Source organism: Macrosteles quadrilineatus, unplaced genomic scaffold, assembly GCF_028750875.1.
Source record: "Macrosteles quadrilineatus isolate MER2022 unplaced genomic scaffold, UCM_ALF_1.0 Scaffold_2__2_contigs__length_208266976, whole genome shotgun sequence".
Classification (NCBI taxonomy): domain Eukaryota; kingdom Metazoa; phylum Arthropoda; class Insecta; order Hemiptera; family Cicadellidae; genus Macrosteles; species Macrosteles quadrilineatus.
The window spans coordinates 96,357,778-96,383,967 of NW_026542595.1; the positions used below are offsets into that span (position 1 = coordinate 96,357,778).

General features: G+C 39.1%; 2 protein-coding genes across 2 annotated transcripts; both read left to right on the forward strand.

Moving 5' to 3' along the window:
- Positions 1-5,200: 5,200 nt before the first annotated feature.
- Positions 5,201-7,303, forward strand: LOC128984639 (uncharacterized). The gene is made up of 3 exons (XM_054403974.1): positions 5,201-5,374; positions 6,041-6,094; positions 6,518-7,303. The coding sequence occupies exons 1-3, from the start codon at positions 5,201-5,203 to the stop codon at positions 7,301-7,303; spliced, it is 1,014 nt and encodes a 337-aa protein (XP_054259949.1).
- A 12,405-nt stretch (positions 7,304-19,708) lies between these two features.
- LOC128984640 (uncharacterized) lies at positions 19,709-21,811 on the forward strand. Its single transcript, XM_054403975.1, has 3 exons — positions 19,709-19,882; positions 20,549-20,602; positions 21,026-21,811. Exons 1-3 carry the CDS (start codon positions 19,709-19,711, stop codon positions 21,809-21,811), a joined length of 1,014 nt encoding a protein of 337 aa, XP_054259950.1.
- The last annotated feature ends 4,379 nt before the right edge of the window (positions 21,812-26,190 follow it).

Genomic DNA, 26,190 nt, shown 5'->3' on the forward strand with positions numbered 1-26,190 from the left:
CGAGCTACGAATTAAGATATTAATAAATTCGTCCTACACCAGCGACAAAACGCGACTTCACATGTTGGCTACGCGATTACTGAGCCACGAGTGACGACGAGACGTTTGCACGCGACACGGTTCGAGTGTAGTATTCCTCCGCGTTACGTCATGTTGGACTGACTTGTCCATTGCCTGGCGCGGATTTTAAATCTTTGAATTTAAAATCGGCACACATCGCTACGCTCCTTACACCAACGCACCACCTGGACAAAGAAAGAGAACACCTCGCGTAAGAGAGGAAGAATGCGAATTCACCATCGCATCGCTACGCTCCTTACACCAACGCACCACCTGGACAAAGAAAGAGAACACCTCGCGTAAGAGAGGAAGAATGCGAATTCACCATCGCATCGCTACGCTCCTTACACCAACGCACCACCTGGGAAAAGACTCGGAGTGAGATTTTCTGTACCTCGTCAGCGTATTATCAACACCATCTAGAAAAGAAAGGAAAACACTATGGACAAACAGTTCTCTGATCAGAACGTGGAACTCAACCAACTTCTTATGATCATGGACGAGTGTTTGAGAAAAGAAGAGAAATATGGACACGGAACAGACGCACCACCAAGCGCCCATGGAACCTGAGAAAAGAACAACTACGGGGAGTTCAATGAGACCCAAGTTCCACCAGAGGACAAGGGAGGTCGGGGGGTCGGGGTGAGTCGCGACACCGGCTCCAACAAAACAAAACAAGTGTGAAGTCGCAACGGACATAAATTAGCCTGACCCAAATTAAAAATAAACGCAAGCTATATAAAAAAAAAATAAATAAATAAACTATCCACAAATTAATAAGAATTTACACAAATAAATAGCTTTAGCCCCAGTTTCACTTTCGAATATTCAGCATTCAATTCACAATCTAAAAACAAAAATAAAAATCCCTAATTAAATCCCCACCTAAGTCAGTAAAAATCCCCATTCCATAAAAAAAAAAAATTCCCTTTATCCCACAAAAATCAAAACAAATCCCTATGGAGGGATAAAACCCGTTTCATCCCTGCCACAGTTTGAAAAAATCCCAATGCTGGGAAAATCCCGATACGGGGACAAAAATCCCGCCAATGACAACACTTTTCCAGGTACAACTTTTAACTCAGTAATTAAAAAAACAAAATACAAAACGCATGACCCCATTGCCTACTCAGTCAAGGACTAAATAATGGAAACCAGGCATCATCTCTCATCGACGCATCACATAAAAACAATTAATTCTCGCTTTACCCTTCTCAGTTTTTCAAAGTAATTAAACAAAAATTTCCAAAGATTATCATTAGTCCGTATTTCCCTAATCAATAGATAGTGCAGGCCTACATCAAATAATTTATTTCCCCAAATTATTTTACGATTACACAATATCACTGGTAAGATTCCAGGAAATTTTCTAAGTCCAATTATAATAAAGTACAAAATCCAGTTCTTATTTTTATAATACTTAAAGCTATCAGAACTGTCAAGTGAGTTGGGCCCTTTGACCAGATCAATGGAGTAAGCCAGTAATGCTGCCAATACATTGAGCAAAAACAAACTTTCAGTACACAACTTTTACCAATAAATTAAAAATTTTCAAACATTTTAACTCCATTAAGTCTAATTAATTTACAATCAATTCTGGTTATTAGCTCTTCCATTAACGCCCAGGCTTTACCATCCAACTCACTTTCAAGTTCAATCCACTTAACTTAACCACAGACTAAGCCTAGGTTAGTAAATTACCACTAGCCTAAATGCATGTTAGTAAGCCAATCTCAAATGTTTCACAACGATTTGTTTTTCTCCCATTTTCTCCGGCTAATTATTTACCAACAGTAGGCCTAACACCATAATATTCCATTAATGATTCATAATATTCACGTCAACAACGTAATTCCGTTTTTCAATCACTTAAACGACAAGCGGTATTTCCCCACAACGATTAAAAATAATCCCCCATTTATCCCACTCAAGCTATAAAAATTCCCTTATCCGGGATAAAATCCCGCGGATGGAACTGACAGCCTGACAGCAAGCCAACCCGGCGGCCATCTTGAGCTCACGCAGAACGCATCCACTTTTAATTTTGCAAGTTCAAATACATTTTAATTTCCGAAATTTTGCTTCCCATCCTCCCACAATAATTATTTCTTTATTCCCTTTCTTTCTTACTCCTTATACTAGCAGCTTTTAATCAAGTATCTATTACCAATTGTTCACCAACAACCAAACAAAATATTCCAATATGGCGTCTTCATTCACAACGCAACATACAACGCACGACAGCTCTGACAAGACAACAGCAGAGTGCAACACTGTGGGAGTGGGAGGGGGAAGAGACCCAATGCATCCTAGATCACGTGTACAATGGCGAAATAAGTTTACGAACAAAATATTCTATTTACTTCAAAATTACCTAATAAATCGAAAAATAGCTCTTTCTTCACGAAAATTTCACGAAAATGATTCTTATTTTACTTTTAATCGATTTAAACATATTTTATTCCAGAAACAGCCAAACTTTAAATTTTGAACATTATTATGAGTAAAATAATTTGATCAAGCAAATCCCTAATTCCACTTACCTTTAGGTTGACATTGTCGCAGTCAACCCCACCAGCTGACACCAGATGTCACAGCGGCCCTCTTTAGTCTTCGTAGCGGTTGGGAGCAGGAAGAACGAACATTAAAACAAGCGAATAGGGATCAACTAATTTTATTAATTATCGAATAATGAATAATGACTTTACATAACTACAAACACGATGATACAAGAAAATACAACTAACACTTTGTACTCGCGACTAACAGAATATTAAATGATTTTAACACTGAATTTAGAACGTACACGGACTCATAGAAAGAGTAAGAGAAAGAAAGGGCGCGAGACCGCGCGCGGCGGACCTTACCGTCATTCGCTACATTCCGGCGCGATCTAAAGCTTCAGCATCGCCCAAGCGGAAGCGTCAGCGTGGTCACATGACCATCGTCAGCCAATCAGCGCACGCTGAGCGCTCAGCCCATAATTCAACGCGTGGACAGTTGCTTGACAGGTGCTGCAGCCAAACGATTACAACTGTCATTAATGAAACTAACTGAAGCGAGGAACCGAGTCTAGAAGTGTAACATTGTTTATCGCGGCACACGTGCATGCAGATTCAGCACATTCCAAGGCATATCCGGCCAGGCCACGACGTCTGGTTAGGATTATTGTAGGGTTACAAAGTAATGAAATGAATTGGAATATGAGTTTTAAGGTTCACTTGGAGACTTATGTGAAGTTAAATAAAATTCAATATTGCTAAATACGGTTGACACATCAACCTAGCAAATATTCGGTGATAGCCAGCGGGCCAGGTTTAGGGAGTAAGGCCAATCAGCTTAAGCTCAAAGTTAACAAATTACAACCAAATGAGGCAAATATGCCAGGCCGTCACAGCATAAAGGAACCAAGCGCCGTGTTTCTTGAGTTGAGATTTTAGAGTCCAAGTTTGAGTTTGCCTACTAAATTCTGAGCACTGTATAAAGTTTGACTGTAAAAGTTTAACTGTAAAAGTTTGACTAAACTATATTGACATATAACTTTTGAGGTTAAATAATGTGTATATTATGAGTTATGGATCCCTTTACTTTGTTTATTGGCCAAAATGGCGTTCTTTTATGCTATTTTGCTTTGGTAACTTTTCATACTATGCATAATAGAACCTCGAACCGTTATTAATGTATTTTACTTATATTAGGTCTAAAATTAGTGTTTTATACCTTATATAATAATTTATACAATTTAAAAAAAAGTTTTAAATGCTAGCACTCTTAAAACGGTTTTATTTGACAACATTTTTGAGAACTGATGAATAACACATTATTACAGTTACCATAGAAACATAAAAAATAAAATGAATTGTTGAAAGTTAAAACTGGTACCCTACTCAAACTCCACTTCGAAATCTAATTCGGCATTAAAACCTTCAATGTCATCTTCTACATTACTCGAAGAAGAAAACCCTCTGTAGAAGGCTTTTGCGTCTGAAGGGATGAACACCATTAGGGATTTTAAATCTTTAAGTTTCGCTGGTGAAATGTCTTTTCCTTCAGGCCACAGCAGAGCTATATAAAATGCTATACAAAATGGTTTGGAAAGAAATTGTGAAATTTTTGTTTTTAGGGTCAAAAATGGGAAAACCCTATTTTTACCCCATAAAATACCCACCATAAACCCCCGTTCCCATAGTCCGATTTTTATTAGCCAATGGCGATTCCTATCAATCACTCGCAATATTTTTTCGAGTTCCAGCAAACACAATTTCAAGTTTCATGTCTGATAGTAAGTTAAATGAATGTCCAGCGTCTATAAGTTATAGGTTGCCAACTTACTAATAGGCCTAGATTGTACATTTCGTTATGGAAATCACGGATCGACAACAGTTTCCTCAGTGCTCTAATTGCGACTATAACATTTAAGGTTAGGAAAAATGGCTGTCAGTAGGTCACGTGACCACACTACTGTCCTCTGAGCGGCCAGTAAACTCAAACTATTTTGTTTTTACTGGCGGCCAGTCGTTGAAGCGTCCAGTACCTCATCACACGTAGACAGTAGGCGGACAATTACTGGCCGCCATTAATGGCTAGGTCTACTGGACGCCACTACTGTCCCCGTCTGCAGGGGGCTTATGACAATAATCTCACGAACCTATAATGATCTGTCTTGAATGATATAAGGCCGCTGTACACGAGGACAGTAGTGGCGGACAGTAATGGCGGCCACTAGAATATCAGTATGTTTGACGGTCAGAACACCATTACACGGGGCCATTAGTAGCTTCCACTAACTGGCATAAAAGTGGACGCCAGTTGATCTGCGGTGTTTGACAAAAAAGGAGTGACGACTGTATTTAACATGATAGAAAGTGAAAAAGAGTATCAGGAAGCCGTTAATGATGCCGTTAGGGAAGTGGTGGTGTGTTTGAGTGAAGAACTGCAAGAAATATTGAATGAAAGTAGAACATGCTGGGTGAAGGAATGGGTATCCCGAAGAGAGACACTTGGAGCTTCAGCTACTATTATGCATGAGCTCTCTGAAGAGGATCCTCTAGAATTCAAGAAACACCTGAGAATGAGTGTGAATCAGTTTAATGAACTGTTATCTTTAATCGAACCTAAGATTTAAAAAACTGATACGGTCATGAGAAATGCTATTCCTGCAAGAGCAAAGCTGGAAGTTGCTTTAAGGTATTTGGCTGCTAGTGACAGTTACCAGTCTATTTCATTACTGTTCCGTATTCCGGCTTGCACGATTTCAAGATTTATGCCAGAAGTGCTAGAAGCTATTACAACTGCACTTAGTGATTACATGAAGGTAAGCTGGGTAATTTTTGAGTTTTGTAAGCTATATATTTTGCAGTAAAGAAACAACAGTTAGTGCCAAATGTGACTTTCAAGTCTGCCTATAAGACCAAGTTTAATTTCATATTGGCTTTATGGATGGACTAAACTGTCACATTTGGCACGAATAGTACATTAGGTTTAGTTTTAAAAAGGGCCCGTTGTCAATGGTGTGACTGGTGCGGTAACCCTTGAACGATGGTCGTTGTACAGTTTGAGGCAAATGTTACGGACCAATGTAAGACCAATATTTTTAGGTTGCTCTTAAAAAAATAATTTGTGTTTTAGATTTATTAGCAAAGAAATATCTTTTACAAATTTGTAATTGAGAATAAAGAAATCGACACTTGTTTTTTTAGTTGTATCAATTACAATTAAAAATTATAACAAACATGACACAGGATAATACTTAAGTCTTTACTGGAGGTTTCTATAAACACAATTTCCATCAAGTGAAAAGTCATCACAGTCTGAGTCAACCCCATATGATGAAGAGCTGTAACCCATCAATGGAGACGCTTGAGGAGACTCAACTAACTTCAACCGTTCTGTTGTTATTAAAGATTGTATCTTGTCTTGTAAAGTTAGACGATTTTTGGTTGGTAGAGTACGTAGTTGAGCTGCTATATTGTTTCCAAAGGCAGCCATCTCGTCGATCTCCACTGATGAAGTGGATGAAGGCCGGGTCTTGTCAGTAATTTGCTGTAACTTCGCTATTGCATGTTCGACTTTCGCTAGCTTGGTCATGCGCCTTTTTTTCGGTAGTGGAGGAACGAAGTTCGTTTCTGTGTTTTCGGTGGGGATTTCTTGAACCGTTTTGTCATTACCATCTTGATCCAATTCCGTAAGGTCATCGTCAAAATTTTCTTCAACAACACTTGTATTAGAGGGAGTGCCTGGTTCTTCTATAGCCTGGAATTTAAAGATGGCGTTAGCAAGTGTATTGTTGACAATCTAAGTTTAGAGAGTTTAACTTTGGACACGCTACTTCAGTTCATGCTATAGAGTTAGTGAAAGTATGTTTATATTTAGATTTTTTCTGTTTCTGTATATTTGGACATGTTATTATTATTAATTTTTTTTTAAGTACAATATTAAGCAAAGTTTTCTATTTTAGGTTCCACAAACTCAGGAGGAGTGGGTCAAGATTCAGAAAAACTTTGAAACTAAATGGAATTTCCCTTCATGTTGTGGTGCCATTGATGGTAAACATGTTGCCATTAAACGTCCACCGGGAAGTTGTTCTGAATTTTTTAACTATAAAGGAGGTTATAGTGTAATTCTTTTGGCACTGGTTGACGCTGACTGCAAATTTATGTACATCGATGTGGGAAGCAATGGAAGAGCCAATGACGGTAATGTTTTCAGATTATCTACTCTGAAGTCAGCGATGGACAACAATCAGTTAGATTTTCCAAATGATTACATTATTGTGGCTGATGACGCCTTTCCCTTGTCTCCAAACATGATGAAGCCATTTTCAAGAAGAAACCTAGATTTAAAGGAACGTATCTTTAACTACCGCTTGTCGAGAGCACGCAGAGTAGTCGAGAATGCCTTTGGCATTTTGGCTGCAAGATTTCGAATCTTTGGAAAGGAGATTGAAGTCGATTTACCCACTGTAGATCTAATCGTAAAATGTGCGTGTACTATCCATAACTGGCTACGGACAACATCACCTGGAACATACTTTGAAAGAGGTTGGGTCGACTACGAAGACATAGAGACAGGAATCTGTCACCCTGGTCAGTGGCGGACAATAGGAGTCGAGCTTCCTTCAATAACAGGAGGTCGGAAAACAAACTCGTATTCAAAGAGAGCTTCGGATATAAGAAAAAAATTGGCCGATTACTTCAGTGCAGAAGGGCAAGTTTCTTGGCAACTGAAAGCTATTGGCATGTGAAGGAGCTTTCAATGGGCACACAAACGTGAAACTGTCATATATTGCAATAAGAGTATTGCACATTGTAATAACGTTATTTAAAAAATATCCAGGATTAATGGCAGTATTTTGTATATATTTAACGTAACTTTTAATAAAGGTGTATTAAGTAATAAAACTACTGTTATTTAATTTGCCTGCATTTCATTTGATTGCTTATTACTTTATCAATATATTTACCTTATTTAAGTACTGTAATAAAGATAAAAAATTAAAAAGTAAAGGGTATGTGTATTTTTAAATACTGCTTAGTGTATATATTTTTAATTTTGTATCTTTATTACAGTACTTAAATAAGGTAAATATATTAATATATTTATATTAATATATTTATATTAATATATTTACCTTATTATAATCATAAAAATATAATTTATTTGCAAATGAATTAAATTATAAATTGATTTTTATATTTTTAATTTGCACTAATATTAATTTATTAATCAATGCCATATATTTTATTTTATTAAAATAAAGTATATTTGAAAGATTTTATCAACTTACATTAGTAAAAGAGTTCAAATGAGATCTAAAAATTAAAACTTACCAAATTAGATGTGGATTTTCTCGTAACTGAAACATCTCTCATGAAACTGTCTGCTGTGGAAAACCAAGGCAACTTTGGTACGTATAAATCGTCTGTACCTTTACCACTTTTTTGGACTCGCACACCTTCAACAGTTCTGGTTTGTATGTGCTCTTTATAGCTTTTATACGGGCTCTTAAGAAAGCTATATCTGGTACGGGTACACCTTCGTCTGTTAAATCAACCATTAACTTCAACATTTCACTTTCTCTTTTTGCCTTATTAGCATAATCAGAGTGCCTTGTGTTCCACAAGAGCTCATAGTTAACGTAAATGTCAAGAAATTTCATTATATGGTCTTGGTTCCACTTGATACATGTTTTTTTCTTCCCTTCTTCAGTTTTCTGTGACGTTCCCTCTTCGGATTTCTATGACTTGGAACAGGACATGTCTTCAAATTCACAAATTTATAATCGTCAGTACAAATAAACCGTCAAAAACTACTGAACGCACATGAAATGTACACTATAAAGAAACTTTGAGCACACACAAACAACCTTTCTCCACAGAGTCCAGTTAGCTACTGGCGGCCACTACCTTAAAAGACACGTCCAGTAATGGCCGCCACTAGGTCACGTGACCGTCTACTGGCCCCTCAACGTCCACTAAAAGCAAACCTGTTTGACTTTACTGGCTGCCACTACGTATTGGACGTTGAAGCGTCCAGTACTCCTGTACACGAGGACAATAGATGGAAATTCACTGGCGGCCATTAGTGTCCACTGCTATTGGACGCCACTATTGTCCTCGTGTACAGCGGCCTTAGGCAAAAGTGGTAAAAAATGCTAGGCAAAAGTGGTAAAAAATGCAGACACATTTTAAAATCAGAAAATAACGTTGCAAATACTTCTTTTGGACTATTTAGTAACTTCCAATAGATGTGTGTTGTTTAAAATACAATTTTAAAATTAACAGCTGTTTCAATAAAAAGTATTATCCACATGGCCAAAATGTAAACAAATCTGTGGAGGGATCTTTAAAGGCTTTTGGGGCAGAGCCCTAAGCGAATTTACTTCGTTTTTCTTTTGATAACTCATCTACAGACCAAGACCTTTCTTTGGACACCTTTACCAAGTTTCTATGCCCAGCCGTTCTCTCAAATTAGTGGAGACAAAGTTTCCAATTAAATATTTAGATTCCCCCATGTTAATCTTATGGGAGAAAATCCAACTTTGATGGAAGATCCTGCCCAAACTAATAAAGATATCAAAAAACTAAAAACACTTTGCAAAACTACAGATCAGGGCAATTTTTTTGACACTTTAATCATCAAAATCTGTCCAAAAATGAGGGAGGAGTTCTGTTCACAAAAATCGGCTTAGCGTATTTTATATATATATAATATATAGATAGATAGATAGATAACTTATGTTTCTTGGCGCAACAAAGTAGTTTATGACAAATTTTTTTTTAAGGGAAAAAAAATTTTACCGAATAGACTACCCAACTTAAACCCCTATTCCCACCATCATACCACGCTTCTTAGCGAATGTTCAAATAAACGTAGAATTACACTGTGTACTACATTCAATCAATATCTGATATTTATTGATTTATTGTTTTAACAGACTATTATATTAGGTTAAAAGAAGGTTTTGAAAACTCTTACTTGAGAGTACACATATGCCATGGCTGATGGTTTCCAATGTGGGCGTTTCTTCAAAAACGCAAAAGTGTTTTTTCTTGATTGAGCATCTTTTCGCCTTTGTAGTTTTTTTTTTGTCGTTCTTTTTCCGGTGTTCTCTGGAAAGAAGATGTAGCTGTCAACTCATCGGGAAATTGCAGAGCTTGCCTTTCTGCTGCTTTTCTTGAAGCTGTCAACTCTTCGGGAAATTGCAGAGCTTGCCTTTCTGCTGCTATTCTTGAAGCTGTCAACTCTTCGGGAAATTGCAGAGCTTGCCTTTCTGCTGCTTTTCTTGAAGTTGTCAACTCTTCGGGAAATTGCAGAGCGTGCCTTTCTGCTGCTTTTCTTGAAGTTGTCAACTCTTCGGGAAATTGCAAAGCTTGCCTTTCTGCTGCTTTTCTTGGGGATGACCTCACAGATTGTTTTGATGAAGAAAGTTTAAGCAATTTTTGGGGTGAGGGTAGGCTATCACTTTGAGAGTCAGAAATTCCATCGAGATGTCGAGGTCTTTTAACCCTCAAACCACGACCCCTTAACTCACTTTCTGAGGCAGTGAGTGTTTTTTTACCGTGATTTAGACGTATTGCATCCTTCATGCATCTGTCGAAAGAGTCTGAAAAAAACAATCACAGCACTTGGATAACATCGTTATATTAATTTACCACTTAAACTTATGTTATTAGATTTAAATATTATATATGTTCTTGTCTGGTTAGGCTTCCACAGTCAGTTATATTCTAGAATCGTGGTAAACTGGTGACAACGTGGTGTTGAACTTGACAAATCACACTTTTTCCAACAATGTTTCGAGCTCGATGTCTAGAGTGCCATCCGCAGAACAACTTGAGTTCTGCACAGCTTTATGTTTCATCTAGATGACAAAAAAGAGACTACAACCACTGATGGCTACCAAATTTATACACCTTAATGCAGGTTTGTCAGCAACAGACCTTTTTAAGTGCGATTGAGAAATAAATTTGCCTAATGTTGAAAGTAGAACAACTCCTGGAGGCAGAAGGGCTATGTCCCCCTCGGTTGGCCGCATTCCTGGGTTGCCTGTTGTGACGACCTCTAGCTTTGGTGTGGCTTTCGTTGTCTGGGCTGGACTGGACTACTCCGTCAGAGGCTTGGTCAGGCGGGCTGGCTGGAGAGTCTGCGACTGGTTTCTGCGTCGGGGCGATTGAGGCTGGCTTCCGGGCTGGAGTTCTGGCGGCTGCTGCAGCGTAGCTTAGCTGCCTCTCTTTTTTGAAGGCCTCTGTATTTGGCAGAGTGGCTGCCTCCGCAGTTGCAACACTTAGCAGGGTCCGTGGAGGCTTTGGGGCAAAGAGTCCCTGTGTGGGAGTCAGCACACCGGACGCAGCACAGCTCCCGATGGCAGTTGACCGAATCCCTGGCAGTGGTGACACTGGATGGGCCCCTTTGATCTGGTGTACCTCCTGACCTCCACCTTGCAGTAGAGCATCCTGTCAAGGTTGTACACGTCCGAAGGCCCTGGCTCCGTCCGTCTTCCGCAGGGTGACCAGCCAGAGGTTTGTGTTCCGGCCCCCTCGTGTCTTCAGCAGCTTCATCTCGACGACTGCATAGCCAAGATGCTCGAACTCACTCCTGACTTTGGTAGCGAGGAGCGTGGATGGCAGGCGCTTGCAGACCAACTTCAGCAGTCTCTCCGTTGACAAGGCAAATGTATGGTAGGGTATCTTATTTTCCGTAAGATACCGCTGAATGGTCCTAAAGTGGGCCACAGTCCTTGTCCTACAGGAGCCACAGTACCTTCTTGAGAGGCTCTCTTTCCGGGAGGAGTTTTCTCAGCGCAGTACCTGCCGTGGAGGTCTCCAGCTTCACTTTAAAAAGAGTGAGTTTGGTAGGAGAAGCTTCTCGTACTTCGACCCTAAGCTGTACAACGACCTCCCCTCTGGTCAAAAAAAATATGCCCTGCCATCTCTTAGAGCCAAAATTAAGCCGGATTTCTGGTCTGGGGCAGGACAAGACATGGCTACTGGTATGGATGGCAAGGAGAGAGCTGGAAAAGAAAGTTTTGAGGACTTGTTTAATTTGTTTATGGTGTACGTGAATGATGCCGATTGGTGGGCTGGATAAGAATTATTTTTGGTTACGTTACAACTCATTCTTTGCAACCTCATCATAAGTCTCATAGCTATCCATTTGTTTATGGGCTTTTTTTAGTTTTCTTCGGGAATTCAACTTGTTTTTAAAGTCTGTGACACTTCTTTTACCTTTTTGGAATCTTATGGCATCAGTCATCCTTATCGAAGCGCGCTCCGGCAGATAGGTGATTCTTATAAAATAAAACGTACTTAAAGTCCAAGATTCAAATAATTAGTATTGATTGATTTGTGGAGAATGAAATTAACCCTAGCAGTGGCCAATGGTCCCGGCGGGACCATTTCACCGTGCACCCTTAGAATTATGTCCAAACATTTTCTAACGCAAAAAACTAATTGAAAATTATATTTAAAGTGGATAATTTTTATACCGTTCGAAAGATGACATTCTAAACTTTCATTTTATTATATAAACGAACCTTTTAGCATCAATATGTCAACACAATTGCAATTTAAATTTGAATGAAAATTTCCGCGCGAATCTACTTCCACTTGTAGTGTTGCGCAAGCGCTAAACACATAAAGTTTAGAAAATCATAGCGAGGTTAGTTTTGTTCCTATCTGGATGCTGGAGTTATACCACTAGATAGCAGAAGAGTTGCTGAATATTTTGGCATAGATTATTTGATCAATACATCGATAGCAAAGAACGTATGATTTTTTGAAAACACGTAATTTTACAATAATTAACAAATGGCCAATGGTCCCGCCGGGACCATTTCTAAAGTCGAAAGATATATATAATGGATCATTTATAACTATTCAAATATAGTATCCTTTTGTAGCGGAGGAAACGTAGAATAATTTAGTGTTGAGAAATGGCAGCCCTGCTCACTGTCATTTCTGTCAGCAACAAAACAAAATGGCCATCTGACCGAGTTACTCTGTTTGTTTTGTGCAGATCAGGTGACTTGCGTTTTGAAACTAAATATTGTTTTGCCGAATATCCAAAGAAAAACGGACAAAACCCACCCCGGAACCTGTGCCGGGTTGCAGCTATGACTCCGCTACTACAAGGGCAAGACCGCCCCCCCCCTCACCAAAGAAAAACGGACAAAACCCACCCCGGAATCTGTGCCGGGTTGCAGCTATGACTCCGCTACTACAAGGGCAAGAATCAGGGACGACAACTCGTGGAGGGAAAGTGTAATAAAAAAAAAACATTCAAAGGTGACCCCCCCTTCTCAACGAGCCCCCCCAAACAGACCTCTTCGACCCAATAGACTCAAAACGTATGAAGTAATGGCAAAAATGATTGAAGGTGAATCTGTTGTAGACGCTGACGCTGAAGATTTGTACGATTTTTCGTCTGGCAGCGACGACTACTACCAGCCTGATCAAGATGAACTCGACACGTCAGACAGGGAAGACGTCCGTGCCGCAAGTTTCCTGTTCCCCACATCTGAAATGCTATTCCCTGATTCCCCCCCTCTACCAACTGTTATGGAAGATGACCAGCTCCGCCCCTCCGCAAGAGCGCCCCCACCCAAAAAGGCCTCAGCAAAAAAGCCAGCAGTCCAGCCCTTAGTTATTACAGACGAGATGCTGCTACAGGAGATAGGGACCGGACCACCACCTAAAATACCAAGGATTGCTGCCCCCCGAGAAGACGCTGTCCCACAAGCCGCCAACCCAGATATGCACCGACGGGAAGGACCGCCACGTCAGGAGCTCCCGACTGGACCCCCTGGGTAAGGGTCTACCCACCTGAGCCAGCAATGGACATAGGTTCAAAATTTAGAGTAAATAATCCTGGCCCCACTTGCGAACGTTCTCTAAACCCTATGCACTACTTTTTCCTGTTTTTCAACGAGGCTATGTGGAACTTGTTTGTCACTGAGACAAACAAGTACGCCCACAATAAAGTGGCACATTTGCAAAGGTCTGGATTTTTATTAAGTATTTAATGTTTATGAATTTAATGGGAGTCTATCCTCATGACCTTTTGTCAACCCTAGCCTTCGACCGAGCACTCTGTTACCCCCATTTACGTTACACAATCAAACTCTCACTATTTAAAAATGTAACACTCTATTCAAAATTATTACCTTATATGAGATACAAAACGTTATAAATAATAATACTGATGATGATAGAATTTGACCTTTGCATAGAATACAAAATAATAATATCACAGACAATCATTGTTCTTAAAAATATTAGACCATTTCAATTTAATTTAATAAATAATTTTCAATTGACTATAATTACTAATGTAACTTAAATTCTTTGCATAACGTGATAAAATTCAATTAAACATTTTTCATCCTGAATTGCGACCATGTGCTCAAGGTATACCAAATGAAACATGAAATTTTCAGACCAGCTATGACATGATTTCTGACTTGTAAAGCTAGTGGAACATGTGAAAAAATGGCAGATTGGCAAGACTATTTTAATACTAAAACACAAATAACACAAACATTTACTTACGTACACATGTCGACACATACACATTCATTCCGACGAAGATTCACGCGTACCGAACATTTAAAAACTGACTCGTGGTAATTTGTGACTTTTTGTCTGACCGAGCGGAACATCACGACACGGTTTTTTCTGGTGTAGGACTTATTAATTCTTGTTTTTTCGAGCTGGCGTTTAATGATTCAATTGAAAATACCTTCACGACGACCCGCTATTCGCTAGAAACTGACATTTGCTATCGATATGATGCATGTACGAATTTTCATCACGAACGCGAACAATCAATCCGGCATCTCAACTGTCTCGACTTAATACTAATAAAACACACCCCCAAATGCAATTCGGTGAAATTTTGACAATTGCGATCGTTTGATGCACGTACAATTTCCGCCCGAACGCTAATTTCCGAGCTACGAATTAAGATATTAATAAATTCGTCCTACACCAGCGACAAAACGCGACTTCACATGTTGGCTACGCGATTACTGAGCCACGAGTGACGACGAGACGTTTGCACGCGACACGGTTCGAGTGTAGTATTCCTCCGCGTTACGTCATGTTGGACTGACTTGTCCATTGCCTGGCGCGGATTTTAAATCTTTGAATTTAAAATCGGCACACATCGCTACGCTCCTTACACCAACGCACCACCTGGACAAAGAAAGAGAACACCTCGCGTAAGAGAGGAAGAATGCGAATTCACCATCGCATCGCTACGCTCCTTACACCAACGCACCACCTGGACAAAGAAAGAGAACACCTCGCGTAAGAGAGGAAGAATGCGAATTCACCATCGCATCGCTACGCTCCTTACACCAACGCACCACCTGGGAAAAGACTCGGAGTGAGATTTTCTGTACCTCGTCAGCGTATTATCAACACCATCTAGAAAAGAAAGGAAAACACTATGGACAAACAGTTCTCTGATCAGAACGTGGAACTCAACCAACTTCTTATGATCATGGACGAGTGTTTGAGAAAAGAAGAGAAATATGGACACGGAACAGACGCACCACCAAGCGCCCATGGAACCTGAGAAAAGAACAACTACGGGGAGTTCAATGAGACCCAAGTTCCACCAGAGGACAAGGGAGGTCGGGGGGTCGGGGTGAGTCGCGACACCGGCTCCAACAAAACAAAACAAGTGTGAAGTCGCAACGGACATAAATTAGCCTGACCCAAATTAAAAATAAACGCAAGCTATATAAAAAAAAAATAAATAAATAAACTATCCACAAATTAATAAGAATTTACACAAATAAATAGCTTTAGCCCCAGTTTCACTTTCGAATATTCAGCATTCAATTCACAATCTAAAAACAAAAATAAAAATCCCTAATTAAATCCCCACCTAAGTCAGTAAAAATCCCCATTCCATAAAAAAAAAAAATTCCCTTTATCCCACAAAAATCAAAACAAATCCCTATGGAGGGATAAAACCCGTTTCATCCCTGCCACAGTTTGAAAAAATCCCAATGCTGGGAAAATCCCGATACGGGGACAAAAATCCCGCCAATGACAACACTTTTCCAGGTACAACTTTTAACTCAGTAATTAAAAAAACAAAATACAAAACGCATGACCCCATTGCCTACTCAGTCAAGGACTAAATAATGGAAACCAGGCATCATCTCTCATCGACGCATCACATAAAAACAATTAATTCTCGCTTTACCCTTCTCAGTTTTTCAAAGTAATTAAACAAAAATTTCCAAAGATTATCATTAGTCCGTATTTCCCTAATCAATAGATAGTGCAGGCCTACATCAAATAATTTATTTCCCCAAATTATTTTACGATTACACAATATCACTGGTAAGATTCCAGGAAATTTTCTAAGTCCAATTATAATAAAGTACAAAATCCAGTTCTTATTTTTATAATACTTAAAGCTATCAGAACTGTCAAGTGAGTTGGGCCCTTTGACCAGATCAATGGAGTAAGCCAGTAATGCTGCCAATACATTGAGCAAAAACAAACTTTCAGTACACAACTTTTACCAATAAATTAAAAATTTTCAAACATTTTAACTCCATTAAGTCTAATTAATTTACAATCAATTCTGGTTATTAGCTCTTCCATTAACGCCCAGGCTTTACCATCCAACTCACTTTCAAGTTCAATCCACTTAACTTAACCACAGACTAAGCCTAGGTTAGTAAATTACCACTAGCCTAAATGCATGTTAGTAAGCCAATCTCAAATGTTTCACAACGATTTGTTTTTCTCCCATTTTCTCCGGCTAATTATTTACCAACAGTAGGCCTAACACCATAATATTCCATTAATGATTCATAATATTCACGTCAACAACGTAATTCCGTTTTTCAATCACTTAAACGACAAGCGGTATTTCCCCACAACGATTAAAAATAATCCCCCATTTATCCCACTCAAGCTATAAAAATTCCCTTATCCGGGATAAAATCCCGCGGATGGAACTGACAGCCTGACAGCAAGCCAACCCGGCGGCCATCTTGAGCTCACGCAGAACGCATCCACTTTTAATTTTGCAAGTTCAAATACATTTTAATTTCCGAAATTTTGCTTCCCATCCTCCCACAATAATTATTTCTTTATTCCCTTTCTTTCTTACTCCTTATACTAGCAGCTTTTAATCAAGTATCTATTACCAATTGTTCACCAACAACCAAACAAAATATTCCAATATGGCGTCTTCATTCACAACGCAACATACAACGCACGACAGCTCTGACAAGACAACAGCAGAGTGCAACACTGTGGGAGTGGGAGGGGGAAGAGACCCAATGCATCCTAGATCACGTGTACAATGGCGAAATAAGTTTACGAACAAAATATTCTATTTACTTCAAAATTACCTAATAAATCGAAAAATAGCTCTTTCTTCACGAAAATTTCACGAAAATGATTCTTATTTTACTTTTAATCGATTTAAACATATTTTATTCCAGAAACAGCCAAACTTTAAATTTTGAACATTATTATGAGTAAAATAATTTGATCAAGCAAATCCCTAATTCCACTTACCTTTAGGTTGACATTGTCGCAGTCAACCCCACCAGCTGACACCAGATGTCACAGCGGCCCTCTTTAGTCTTCGTAGCGGTTGGGAGCAGGAAGAACGAACATTAAAACAAGCGAATAGGGATCAACTAATTTTATTAATTATCGAATAATGAATAATGACTTTACATAACTACAAACACGATGATACAAGAAAATACAACTAACACTTTGTACTCGCGACTAACAGAATATTAAATGATTTTAACACTGAATTTAGAACGTACACGGACTCATAGAAAGAGTAAGAGAAAGAAAGGGCGCGAGACCGCGCGCGGCGGACCTTACCGTCATTCGCTACATTCCGGCGCGATCTAAAGCTTCAGCATCGCCCAAGCGGAAGCGTCAGCGTGGTCACATGACCATCGTCAGCCAATCAGCGCACGCTGAGCGCTCAGCCCATAATTCAACGCGTGGACAGTTGCTTGACAGGTGCTGCAGCCAAACGATTACAACTGTCATTAATGAAACTAACTGAAGCGAGGAACCGAGTCTAGAAGTGTAACATTGTTTATCGCGGCACACGTGCATGCAGATTCAGCACATTCCAAGGCATATCCGGCCAGGCCACGACGTCTGGTTAGGATTATTGTAGGGTTACAAAGTAATGAAATGAATTGGAATATGAGTTTTAAGGTTCACTTGGAGACTTATGTGAAGTTAAATAAAATTCAATATTGCTAAATACGGTTGACACATCAACCTAGCAAATATTCGGTGATAGCCAGCGGGCCAGGTTTAGGGAGTAAGGCCAATCAGCTTAAGCTCAAAGTTAACAAATTACAACCAAATGAGGCAAATATGCCAGGCCGTCACAGCATAAAGGAACCAAGCGCCGTGTTTCTTGAGTTGAGATTTTAGAGTCCAAGTTTGAGTTTGCCTACTAAATTCTGAGCACTGTATAAAGTTTGACTGTAAAAGTTTAACTGTAAAAGTTTGACTAAACTATATTGACATATAACTTTTGAGGTTAAATAATGTGTATATTATGAGTTATGGATCCCTTTACTTTGTTTATTGGCCAAAATGGCGTTCTTTTATGCTATTTTGCTTTGGTAACTTTTCATACTATGCATAATAGAACCTCGAACCGTTATTAATGTATTTTACTTATATTAGGTCTAAAATTAGTGTTTTATACCTTATATAATAATTTATACAATTTTAAAAAAAGTTTTAAATGCTAGCACTCTTAAAACGGTTTTATTTGACAACATTTTTGAGAACTGATGAATAACACATTATTACAGTTACCATAGAAACATAAAAAATAAAATGAATTGTTGAAAGTTAAAACTGGTACCCTACTCAAACTCCACTTCGAAATCTAATTCGGCATTAAAACCTTCAATGTCATCTTCTACATTACTCGAAGAAGAAAACCCTCTGTAGAAGGCTTTTGCGTCTGAAGGGATGAACACCATTAGGGATTTTAAATCTTTAAGTTTCGCTGGTGAAATGTCTTTTCCTTCAGGCCACAGCAGAGCTATATAAAATGCTATACAAAATGGTTTGGAAAGAAATTGTGAAATTTTTGTTTTTAGGGTCAAAAATGGGAAAACCCTATTTTTACCCCATAAAATACCCACCATAAACCCCCGTTCCCATAGTCCGATTTTTATTAGCCAATGGCGATTCCTATCAATCACTCGCAATATTTTTTCGAGTTCCAGCAAACACAATTTCAAGTTTCATGTCTGATAGTAAGTTAAATGAATGTCCAGCGTCTATAAGTTATAGGTTGCCAACTTACTAATAGGCCTAGATTGTACATTTCGTTATGGAAATCACGGATCGACAACAGTTTCCTCAGTGCTCTAATTGCGACTATAACATTTAAGGTTAGGAAAAATGGCTGTCAGTAGGTCACGTGACCACACTACTGTCCTCTGAGCGGCCAGTAAACTCAAACTATTTTGTTTTTACTGGCGGCCAGTCGTTGAAGCGTCCAGTACCTCATCACACGTAGACAGTAGGCGGACAATTACTGGCCGCCATTAATGGCTAGGTCTACTGGACGCCACTACTGTCCCCGTCTGCAGGGGGCTTATGACAATAATCTCACGAACCTATAATGATCTGTCTTGAATGATATAAGGCCGCTGTACACGAGGACAGTAGTGGCGGACAGTAATGGCGGCCACTAGAATATCAGTATGTTTGACGGTCAGAACACCATTACACGGGGCCATTAGTAGCTTCCACTAACTGGCATAAAAGTGGACGCCAGTTGATCTGCGGTGTTTGACAAAAAAGGAGTGACGACTGTATTTAACATGATAGAAAGTGAAAAAGAGTATCAGGAAGCCGTTAATGATGCCGTTAGGGAAGTGGTGGTGTGTTTGAGTGAAGAACTGCAAGAAATATTGAATGAAAGTAGAACATGCTGGGTGAAGGAATGGGTATCCCGAAGAGAGACACTTGGAGCTTCAGCTACTATTATGCATGAGCTCTCTGAAGAGGATCCTCTAGAATTCAAGAAACACCTGAGAATGAGTGTGAATCAGTTTAATGAACTGTTATCTTTAATCGAACCTAAGATTTAAAAAACTGATACGGTCATGAGAAATGCTATTCCTGCAAGAGCAAAGCTGGAAGTTGCTTTAAGGTATTTGGCTGCTAGTGACAGTTACCAGTCTATTTCATTACTGTTCCGTATTCCGGCTTGCACGATTTCAAGATTTATGCCAGAAGTGCTAGAAGCTATTACAACTGCACTTAGTGATTACATGAAGGTAAGCTGGGTAATTTTTGAGTTTTGTAAGCTATATATTTTGCAGTAAAGAAACAACAGTTAGTGCCAAATGTGACTTTCAAGTCTGCCTATAAGACCAAGTTTAATTTCATATTGGCTTTATGGATGGACTAAACTGTCACATTTGGCACGAATAGTACATTAGGTTTAGTTTTAAAAAGGGCCCGTTGTCAATGGTGTGACTGGTGCGGTAACCCTTGAACGATGGTCGTTGTACAGTTTGAGGCAAATGTTACGGACCAATGTAAGACCAATATTTTTAGGTTGCTCTTAAAAAAATAATTTGTGTTTTAGATTTATTAGCAAAGAAATATCTTTTACAAATTTGTAATTGAGAATAAAGAAATCGACACTTGTTTTTTTAGTTGTATCAATTACAATTAAAAATTATAACAAACATGACACAGGATAATACTTAAGTCTTTACTGGAGGTTTCTATAAACACAATTTCCATCAAGTGAAAAGTCATCACAGTCTGAGTCAACCCCATATGATGAAGAGCTGTAACCCATCAATGGAGACGCTTGAGGAGACTCAACTAACTTCAACCGTTCTGTTGTTATTAAAGATTGTATCTTGTCTTGTAAAGTTAGACGATTTTTGGTTGGTAGAGTACGTAGTTGAGCTGCTATATTGTTTCCAAAGGCAGCCATCTCGTCGATCTCCACTGATGAAGTGGATGAAGGCCGGGTCTTGTCAGTAATTTGCTGTAACTTCGCTATTGCATGTTCGACTTTCGCTAGCTTGGTCATGCGCCTTTTTTTCGGTAGTGGAGGAACGAAGTTCGTTTCTGTGTTTTCGGTGGGGATTTCTTGAACCGTTTTGTCATTACCATCTTGATCCAATTCCGTAAGGTCATCGTCAAAATTTTCTTCAACAACACTTGTATTAGAGGGAGTGCCTGGTTCTTCTATAGCCTGGAATTTAAAGATGGCGTTAGCAAGTGTATTGTTGACAATCTAAGTTTAGAGAGTTTAACTTTGGACACGCTACTTCAGTTCATGCTATAGAGTTAGTGAAAGTATGTTTATATTTAGATTTTTTCTGTTTCTGTATATTTGGACATGTTATTATTATTAATTTTTTTTTAAGTACAATATTAAGCAAAGTTTTCTATTTTAGGTTCCACAAACTCAGGAGGAGTGGGTCAAGATTCAGAAAAACTTTGAAACTAAATGGAATTTCCCTTCATGTTGTGGTGCCATTGATGGTAAACATGTTGCCATTAAACGTCCACCGGGAAGTTGTTCTGAATTTTTTAACTATAAAGGAGGTTATAGTGTAATTCTTTTGGCACTGGTTGACGCTGACTGCAAATTTATGTACATCGATGTGGGAAGCAATGGAAGAGCCAATGACGGTAATGTTTTCAGATTATCTACTCTGAAGTCAGCGATGGACAACAATCAGTTAGATTTTCCAAATGATTACATTATTGTGGCTGATGACGCCTTTCCCTTGTCTCCAAACATGATGAAGCCATTTTCAAGAAGAAACCTAGATTTAAAGGAACGTATCTTTAACTACCGCTTGTCGAGAGCACGCAGAGTAGTCGAGAATGCCTTTGGCATTTTGGCTGCAAGATTTCGAATCTTTGGAAAGGAGATTGAAGTCGATTTACCCACTGTAGATCTAATCGTAAAATGTGCGTGTACTATCCATAACTGGCTACGGACAACATCACCTGGAACATACTTTGAAAGAGGTTGGGTCGACTACGAAGACATAGAGACAGGAATCTGTCACCCTGGTCAGTGGCGGACAATAGGAGTCGAGCTTCCTTCAATAACAGGAGGTCGGAAAACAAACTCGTATTCAAAGAGAGCTTCGGATATAAGAAAAAAATTGGCCGATTACTTCAGTGCAGAAGGGCAAGTTTCTTGGCAACTGAAAGCTATTGGCATGTGAAGGAGCTTTCAATGGGCACACAAACGTGAAACTGTCATATATTGCAATAAGAGTATTGCACATTGTAATAACGTTATTTAAAAAATATCCAGGATTAATGGCAGTATTTTGTATATATTTAACGTAACTTTTAATAAAGGTGTATTAAGTAATAAAACTACTGTTATTTAATTTGCCTGCATTTCATTTGATTGCTTATTACTTTATCAATATATTTACCTTATTTAAGTACTGTAATAAAGATAAAAAATTAAAAAGTAAAGGGTATGTGTATTTTTAAATACTGCTTAGTGTATATATTTTTAATTTTGTATCTTTATTACAGTACTTAAATAAGGTAAATATATTAATATATTTATATTAATATATTTATATTAATATATTTACCTTATTATAATCATAAAAATATAATTTATTTGCAAATGAATTAAATTATAAATTGATTTTTATATTTTTAATTTGCACTAATATTAATTTATTAATCAATGCCATATATTTTATTTTATTAAAATAAAGTATATTTGAAAGATTTTATCAACTTACATTAGTAAAAGAGTTCAAATGAGATCTAAAAATTAAAACTTACCAAATTAGATGTGGATTTTCTCGTAACTGAAACATCTCTCATGAAACTGTCTGCTGTGGAAAACCAAGGCAACTTTGGTACGTATAAATCGTCTGTACCTTTACCACTTTTTTGGACTCGCACACCTTCAACAGTTCTGGTTTGTATGTGCTCTTTATAGCTTTTATACGGGCTCTTAAGAAAGCTATATCTGGTACGGGTACACCTTCGTCTGTTAAATCAACCATTAACTTCAACATTTCACTTTCTCTTTTTGCCTTATTAGCATAATCAGAGTGCCTTGTGTTCCACAAGAGCTCATAGTTAACGTAAATGTCAAGAAATTTCATTATATGGTCTTGGTTCCACTTGATACATGTTTTTTTCTTCCCTTCTTCAGTTTTCTGTGACGTTCCCTCTTCGGATTTCTATGACTTGGAACAGGACATGTCTTCAAATTCACAAATTTATAATCGTCAGTACAAATAAACCGTCAAAAACTACTGAACGCACATGAAATGTACACTATAAAGAAACTTTGAGCACACACAAACAACCTTTCTCCACAGAGTCCAGTTAGCTACTGGCGGCCACTACCTTAAAAGACACGTCCAGTAATGGCCGCCACTAGGTCACGTGACCGTCTACTGGCCCCTCAACGTCCACTAAAAGCAAACCTGTTTGACTTTACTGGCTGCCACTACGTATTGGACGTTGAAGCGTCCAGTACTCCTGTACACGAGGACAATAGATGGAAATTCACTGGCGGCCATTAGTGTCCACTGCTATTGGACGCCACTATTGTCCTCGTGTACAGCGGCCTTAGGCAAAAGTGGTAAAAAATGCTAGGCAAAAGTGGTAAAAAATGCAGACACATTTTAAAATCAGAAAATAACGTTGCAAATACTTCTTTTGGACTATTTAGTAACTTCCAATAGATGTGTGTTGTTTAAAATACAATTTTAAAATTAACAGCTGTTTCAATAAAAAGTATTATCCACATGGCCAAAATGTAAACAAATCTGTGGAGGGATCTTTAAAGGCTTTTGGGGCAGAGCCCTAAGCGAATTTACTTCGTTTTTCTTTTGATAACTCATCTACAGACCAAGACCTTTCTTTGGACACCTTTACCAAGTTTCTATGCCCAGCCGTTCTCTCAAATTAGTGGAGACAAAGTTTCCAATTAAATATTTAGATTCCCCCATGTTAATCTTATGGGAGAAAATCCAACTTTGATGGAAGATCCTGCCCAAACTAATAAAGATATCAAAAAACTAAAAACACTTTGCAAAACTACAGATCAGGGCAATTTTTTTGACACTTTAATCATCAAAATCTGTCCAAAAATGAGGGAGGAGTTCTGTTCACAAAAATCGGCTTAGCGTATTTTATATATATATAATATATAGATAGATAGATAGATAACTTATGTTTCTTGGCGCAACAAAGTAGTTTATGACAAATTTTTTTTTAAGGGAAAAAAAATTTTACCGAATAGACTACCCAACTTAAACCCCTATTCCCACCATCATACCACGCTTCTTAGCGAATGTTCAAATAAACGTAGAATTACACTGTGTACTACATTCAATCAATATCTGATATTTATTGATTTATTGTTTTAACAGACTATTATATTAGGTTAAAAGAAGGTTTTGAAAACTCTTACTTGAGAGTACACATATGCCATGGCTGATGGTTTCCAATGTGGGCGTTTCTTCAAAAACGCAAAAGTGTTTTTTCTTGATTGAGCATCTTTTCGCCTTTGTAGTTTTTTTTTTGTCGTTCTTTTTCCGGTGTTCTCTGGAAAGAAGATGTAGCTGTCAACTCATCGGGAAATTGCAGAGCTTGCCTTTCTGCTGCTTTTCTTGAAGCTGTCAACTCTTCGGGAAATTGCAGAGCTTGCCTTTCTGCTGCTATTCTTGAAGCTGTCAACTCTTCGGGAAATTGCAGAGCTTGCCTTTCTGCTGCTTTTCTTGAAGTTGTCAACTCTTCGGGAAATTGCAGAGCGTGCCTTTCTGCTGCTTTTCTTGAAGTTGTCAACTCTTCGGGAAATTGCAAAGCTTGCCTTTCTGCTGCTTTTCTTGGGGATGACCTCACAGATTGTTTTGATGAAGAAAGTTTAAGCAATTTTTGGGGTGAGGGTAGGCTATCACTTTGAGAGTCAGAAATTCCATCGAGATGTCGAGGTCTTTTAACCCTCAAACCACGACCCCTTAACTCACTTTCTGAGGCAGTGAGTGTTTTTTTACCGTGATTTAGACGTATTGCATCCTTCATGCATCTGTCGAAAGAGTCTGAAAAAAACAATCACAGCACTTGGATAACATCGTTATATTAATTTACCACTTAAACTTATGTTATTAGATTTAAATATTATATATGTTCTTGTCTGGTTAGGCTTCCACAGTCAGTTATATTCTAGAATCGTGGTAAACTGGTGACAACGTGGTGTTGAACTTGACAAATCACACTTTTTCCAACAATGTTTCGAGCTCGATGTCTAGAGTGCCATCCGCAGAACAACTTGAGTTCTGCACAGCTTTATGTTTCATCTAGATGACAAAAAAGAGACTACAACCACTGATGGCTACCAAATTTATACACCTTAATGCAGGTTTGTCAGCAACAGACCTTTTTAAGTGCGATTGAGAAATAAATTTGCCTAATGTTGAAAGTAGAACAACTCCTGGAGGCAGAAGGGCTATGTCCCCCTCGGTTGGCCGCATTCCTGGGTTGCCTGTTGTGACGACCTCTAGCTTTGGTGTGGCTTTCGTTGTCTGGGCTGGACTGGACTACTCCGTCAGAGGCTTGGTCAGGCGGGCTGGCTGGAGAGTCTGCGACTGGTTTCTGCGTCGGGGCGATTGAGGCTGGCTTCCGGGCTGGAGTTCTGGCGGCTGCTGCAGCGTAGCTTAGCTGCCTCTCTTTTTTGAAGGCCTCTGTATTTGGCAGAGTGGCTGCCTCCGCAGTTGCAACACTTAGCAGGGTCCGTGGAGGCTTTGGGGCAAAGAGTCCCTGTGTGGGAGTCAGCACACCGGACGCAGCACAGCTCCCGATGGCAGTTGACCGAATCCCTGGCAGTGGTGACACTGGATGGGCCCCTTTGATCTGGTGTACCTCCTGACCTCCACCTTGCAGTAGAGCATCCTGTCAAGGTTGTACACGTCCGAAGGCCCTGGCTCCGTCCGTCTTCCGCAGGGTGACCAGCCAGAGGTTTGTGTTCCGGCCCCCTCGTGTCTTCAGCAGCTTCATCTCGACGACTGCATAGCCAAGATGCTCGAACTCACTCCTGACTTTGGTAGCGAGGAGCGTGGATGGCAGGCGCTTGCAGACCAACTTCAGCAGTCTCTCCGTTGACAAGGCAAATGTATGGTAGGGTATCTTATTTTCCGTAAGATACCGCTGAATGGTCCTAAAGTGGGCCACAGTCCTTGTCCTACAGGAGCCACAGTACCTTCTTGAGAGGCTCTCTTTCCGGGAGGAGTTTTCTCAGCGCAGTACCTGCCGTGGAGGTCTCCAGCTTCACTTTAAAAAGAGTGAGTTTGGTAGGAGAAGCTTCTCGTACTTCGACCCTAAGCTGTACAACGACCTCCCCTCTGGTCAAAAAAAATATGCCCTGCCATCTCTTAGAGCCAAAATTAAGCCGGATTTCTGGTCTGGGGCAGGACAAGACATGGCTACTGGTATGGATGGCAAGGAGAGAGCTGGAAAAGAAAGTTTTGAGGACTTGTTTAATTTGTTTATGGTGTACGTGAATGATGCCGATTGGTGGGCTGGATAAGAATTATTTTTGGTTACGTTACAACTCATTCTT

Coding starts and splice junctions, on each gene's coding strand:
- LOC128984639 (XM_054403974.1), top strand. CDS start 5,201: ATGAGAAATGCTATTCCTGCAAGAGCAAAGCTGGAAGTTGCTTTAAGG. Junction 5,375..6,040: donor CACTTAGTGATTACATGAAG/GTAAGCTGGGTA, acceptor TTGTTTCCAAAG/GCAGCCATCTCGTCGATCTC. Junction 6,095..6,517: donor ATGAAGGCCGGGTCTTGTCA/GTAATTTGCTGT, acceptor TTTCTATTTTAG/GTTCCACAAACTCAGGAGGA.
- LOC128984640 (XM_054403975.1), top strand. CDS start 19,709: ATGAGAAATGCTATTCCTGCAAGAGCAAAGCTGGAAGTTGCTTTAAGG. Junction 19,883..20,548: donor CACTTAGTGATTACATGAAG/GTAAGCTGGGTA, acceptor TTGTTTCCAAAG/GCAGCCATCTCGTCGATCTC. Junction 20,603..21,025: donor ATGAAGGCCGGGTCTTGTCA/GTAATTTGCTGT, acceptor TTTCTATTTTAG/GTTCCACAAACTCAGGAGGA.